This window comes from Salmo salar, chromosome ssa03 (assembly GCF_905237065.1).
Source record: "Salmo salar chromosome ssa03, Ssal_v3.1, whole genome shotgun sequence".
In the NCBI taxonomy this organism is placed as follows: domain Eukaryota; kingdom Metazoa; phylum Chordata; class Actinopteri; order Salmoniformes; family Salmonidae; genus Salmo; species Salmo salar.
Window position 1 is genome coordinate 1,801,735 of NC_059444.1, and position 5,480 is coordinate 1,807,214.

Below are 5,480 nucleotides of genomic sequence, written 5' to 3' on the forward strand. Positions count from 1 at the left end.
TCAACCTGCACATTAGAGGCTGCTGCCCTATATACAGAGACATGGAACACTGGTCACTTTAATAATGGAACACTGGTCACTTTAATAATGTTTACATACTGCTTTACTCATCTCATATGTATTTACTGTCTTCTATTCTACTGTATTTTAGTCAATGCCACTCCAACATAGCTCGTCCTAATATTTATATATTTCTTAACCATTATTTTACCTTAGATTTGTGTGTATTGTTGTGAATTGTTAGATATTACTGTTACTTTCGTTACTTATCATGTTTTGTGGACCCCAGGAAGAGCAGCTAATGGGGTTCCATATAAATAAACATACTAACCTTCCCTGGTATTGGTAATGGTCAGAGGTTATCATGTTTTAGAGGAATGGTCTTTGCGCGTCTAACTTTCTCACTCATCATTATTCACGATTCATTTATGATTATCTGTAATCATGGGAACAACAAAATTCACGTAGAAGTGTTCAGAAACATCTTATTTACAATAAAAGTGACTCCAAAAATGACACAATACATTATTTACCATTCATTTCTATTGGGCACAAAATAATCTGAAACACAACCAAAACAAACAGCAAATGCATCCCAGTTTGTAGAGTCAGAAAGTTGATGCAATCATTGCATTTTAGGAATATGGGACCAAATACTAAACTTTTGACTAAATGTAAAACACTATAAAATAAATTCTTTAAATATGTATGACACCTTCAAATGGGGGGGACTAGATACATAAAATACATTCATCTCTAAACGGTAAAACAGTTTTGCATGAAAATGTCCCACGAATAAAAAGGTGACATTCTGTACTGTCACCTCCATATAAAACATTTGATCTTAAGTCCAAAATGTTGGAGTACAAAGCCAAATGAAAAGTTTTAGCTTCACTGTGTTTAACAATCCTATTTAGAGTATTTTATAGGATTTTTTTGGGGGGGGCACAATGTAAAAGGTTCTTTACCTTCCTAACCTGGGCATGAATAACTTCCTGTAGTACCAGCGCCGCCTGCTGATTGGCTAGGAGTCCTGCATGTGTTGGCAGGGCGGGGCCAGGGCAGGAGCAGTTGTGGATGGACGTCATCTGTCCAGCGTCGTCACGGTACTCTTCCAGCTGAGAGAAGGTGGTGGGCCCGTCTGAGTAGTTATTAACGTACAATATCCTCTCTTCCTTACTGCTGCTTCTACTACTGCTGCAGAATGGCTGGTAATACAACAACACAACAAATTAACGTATTAACACAACACACAATTCTCTACCTTTGGCACAACCTTCACAACTAAAATCTATTGTGTTCAAATGAAAAGCAACACTGTTCAACAAGCTAAGCTCAATTACCAATTTTATCACTTTCTCTCTTCTCATCTGCAAACACGAATTGCTTAAATGTTCACTTTGCAATCAGACCTTTGGTGTGAATAAAAAGGCCACAGTGTCACGTCCTGACCAGTAAAGGGGGTTATTTGTTATTGTAGTTTGGTCAGGGCGTGGCAGGGGGTGTTTGTTTTATGTGTTTCGGGGCTTTTGGTTTATGTTCTATGTTAGTATATTTCTATGTTTGTTCTAGTGTGTCTATTTCTATGTTTAAGTTTCTTGGGTTGACCTTCAATTGGAGGCAGCTGTTCCTCGTTGTCTCTAATTGAAGGCCCTATTTAGTAGGGGTGTTTGTTCCTGTGTTTTGTGGGTGGTTGTTTCCTGTTTTGTGTATGTTGCACCTGACAGGACTGTTTACGGTCGTTTTGTTGTTTTGTTGTTTGAGAGTTTAATAAAAGTAAATATGAGCGAGACACACACCACGTCTTGGTCCCCATTAGACGACCCACGTTACAGACAGCATCTGTTTACAGATGAACAGCAGGCTGGTAGAACCCGTCTGTTTACAGACGAACAGGAGGATGGTAGAACCCGTCTGTTTACAGACGAACAGGAGGCTGGTAGAACCCGTCTGTTTACAGACGAACAGGAGGCTGGTAGAACCCGTCTGTTTACAGACGAACAGCAGGCTGCCATGGTGCAAATGATAGTTGAAAATAATGTCATTAGACTGCGGGGAAATCCAACAACAGATGATTGAAAAACCCCCTGCCATCTTCCATAACATCAGAGTGAGTTTATCAACCACAGCATCCTTCAGAAACACCATCTCTGGATGAAGCAAATCTACAGAGTCCCGTTTTGAAAGGAATTCCCGAAGAGTGAAGGATAAACGGTACGGAATATGTTCAAGTAATTAATGTACTAGCGTTACCCTCTTAAAAACATTAGACTCATTGATGTTGCCAGTGAACTTTACTGTACAATATTTACAGTATGTACTGTCATTTCAGATAATCCTGGAGTTGGACGTCCGTCCCGTCGCCCCAGGAACTCATATTCATAGATGAGGCTGGATTCGATTCAGCGAAGACGAGGGGGACGAGGAAGGAACGTCATTGGTCAACGCGCCAATCATTGAGGTACCTGGCCAGCGCGGGGGGAAATGTTCCCCATATGCACAGCTACGTTGGCATTTTTTTACTGTATGTGTGCATACAGTATGCTGTTAGAGTCATGTTGAAATATAAAACTTTGATTTTTGCATTTGTGTTCCTTTCTTGTTTGAGAAAACACACAAACAATATACAGTATAACAATATCTTAGTCTTTACACCGAAATAGATTCTAATAGTACATTTACATTTTTTTACATTTAATTGTACATTTTACACATAGTAGTGTTTTGAATATGTCCCATTAGTGTGATCTCAGTTGTCACTAAGTTAGATTAATTTGGTGTGTGTGTGTGTGTGTGTGTGTGTGTGTGTGTGTGTGTGTGTGTGTGTGTGTGTGTGTGTGTGTGTGTGTGTGTGTGTGTGTGTGTGTGTGTGTGTGTGTGTGTGTGTGCTGTGTGTGTGTGTGTGTCATTTCTACGTAAAGTTTCATTTTGAGCAGAGACTGATTGCTGTGTTTTTATTTTTGCAGATGTCTGTGGGGTTGAAAAGGGAGAAACTGTTTTTGTGATTTGTGTTTAAAGTTTTTAGTATTTGAGATGTAGTTTCAGCAAACGGGGAAAACTGTAATACATTGGGGAACAATTGGGGAAAACTGTAATACATGAACACAACACATATTAATAACACATATTAATACATACTGAAGGGTGTATTGAGTAGTATGCAGTTAGTACTACATACTGAAGGGTGTATTGAGTAGTATGCAGTTAGTACTACATACTGAAGGGTGTATTGAGTAGTATGCAGGTAGTACTACATACTGAAGGGTGTACTGAGTAGTATGCAGTTAGTATTACATACTGAAGGGTGTATTGAGTAGTATGCAGTTAGTACTACATACTGAAGGGTGTATTGAGTAGTATGCAGTTAGTACTACATACTGAAGGGTGTATTGAGTAGTACGCAGTTAGTACTACATACTGAAGGGTGTATTGAGTAGTATGCAGTTAGTACTACATACTGAAGGGTGTATTGAGTAGTATGCAGTTAGTATTACATACTGAAAGGTGTATTGAGTAGTACGCAGGTAGCACTACATACTGAAGGGTGTACTGAGTAGTATGCAGTTAGTACTACATACTGAAGGGTGTACTGAGTAGTACACAGGTAGTACTACATACTGAAGGGTGTAATAATTAGTACTACATACTGAAGGGTGTACTGAGTAGTATGCAGGTAGTACTACATACTGAAGGGTGTACTGAGTAGTATGCAGTTAGTACTACATACTGAAGGGTGTATTGAGTAGTATGCAGGTAGTACTACATACTGAAGGGTGTACTGAGTAGTATGCAGTTAGTACTACATACTGAAGGGTGTATTGAGTAGTATGCAGGTAGTAATACATACTGAAGGGTGTAATAATTAGTACTACATACTGAAGGGTGTACTGAGTAGTATGCAGGTAGTACTACATACTGAAGGGTGTACTGAGTAGTATGCAGTTAGTACTACATACTGAAGGGTGTATTGAGTAGTATGCAGGTAGTACTACATACTGAATGGTGTATTGAGTAGTACACAGTTAGTACTACATACTGAAGGGTGTACTGAGTAGTACACAGGTAGTACTACATACTGAAGGGTGTAATAATTAGTACTACATACTGAAGGGTGTACTGAGTAGTATGCAGGTAGTACTACATACTGAAGGGTGTACTGAGTAGTATGCAGTTAGTACTACATACTGAAGGGTGTATTGAGTAGTATGCAGGTAGTACTACATACTGAAGGGTGTATTGAGTAGGTCGCAAGTAGTACTACATACTGAAGGGTGTACTGAGTAGTATGCAGTTAGTACTACATACTGAAGGGTGTATTGAGTAGTATGCAGGTAGTAATACATACTGAAGGGTGTACTGAGTAGTATGCAGTTAGTACTACATACTGAAGGGTGTATTGAGTAGTACGCAGGTAGTACTACATACTGAAGGGTGTATTGAGTAGTACGCAGGTAGTACTACATACTGAAGGGTGTATTGAGTAGTACGCAGGTAGTACTACATACTGAAGGGTGTATTGAGTAGTATGCAGTTAGTACTACATACTGAAGGGTGTATTGAGTACTAAGACATGTCCAGACCTGTTTGTGTTGCTGCTGGCGACTGTAGATCAGAAGGACTAGCAGCAGAACGATCAGAACCAGCAGAGAGATGCTCGCTGCGATGACAGTCTGAGCGGCCGGGCCCAGAGCCGAGAAGTCCATACTGCCCATATCGTACAGGAGCTCCTGGCTAACCCCCACCTCCTCCCCCAGGTAGAGGGACGACGAGGAGGAGTGCAGCCGAGGCCAGAGCGCGGTTGATGACGTCGTGTTGATGGCGAGGTGAAAGGTCATGTGGGCCACCCCACCAGGGTTCAAGGCCTCGCACACGTAGAGCCCGGCGTGAGCCACCGTCACGTTGCTTAGGAACAGCATTCCACTTCCTGTGTCCGGGTCGAAGCTCTCCATCTCTCCCCCTTCCACTTCCTCCTCTGTCAGCACGCCCATTGGCCCCCGCACATCCCTTGCTACCCCTCCTCCTCTTCCTCCTCTCCTCTTCACCCCCTCTTCTCCCCTTTCCTGTCTCCTCGTGTCCCCGTCTCCTCCCAGCTCCTGCAGCTGTCCTCTGGGCCCTAGCAGGGCCCTGCCCTGGGAGATCTTTCTCCAGGTGACCAGGGGCCGGGGGAATCCAGAGGCCTGGCAGGCCACTCTGAGACTCTCTCCCAGCTGCACGGTGAGTTGGCTGGGCTCCAGGTGTAAAACAGGAGGGATACACACCTGTGGGATCAAGACCAACATGGATGACATGTGGACGAACGTGTACAAGTGTGTGTGTGTGTGTGTGTGTGTGTGTGCTGGGATGTGTGTGTTTGTATTTCTCTGTGTGAGTGTGTGTACAGGTGTGTGTGTGTGTGTGTGTGTGTGTGTGTGTGTGTGTGTGTGTGTGTGTGTGTGTGTGTGTGTGTGTGTGTGTGTGTGTACAGGTGTGTGTGTGTGTGT

At 42.4% G+C, this 5,480-nt stretch overlaps 1 protein-coding gene across 1 annotated transcript in view; it reads right to left on the minus strand.

Moving 5' to 3' along the window:
• Window positions 1-292: 292 nt before the first annotated feature.
• LOC106596172 (leucine-rich repeat-containing protein 24) overlaps window positions 293-5,480 on the minus strand; it is an 18,976-nt gene continuing 13,788 nt past the window's right edge. The window contains exons 6-7 of the mRNA XM_045714334.1: window positions 4,581-5,258; window positions 293-1,208 (exon numbers count right to left, since the gene is read on the minus strand). Of these exons, the coding sequence (XP_045570290.1) occupies window positions 924-1,208; window positions 4,581-5,258 (963 nt within the window). The 3' untranslated portion in view covers window positions 293-923. The remainder of the gene's footprint in view (window positions 1,209-4,580; window positions 5,259-5,480) is intronic.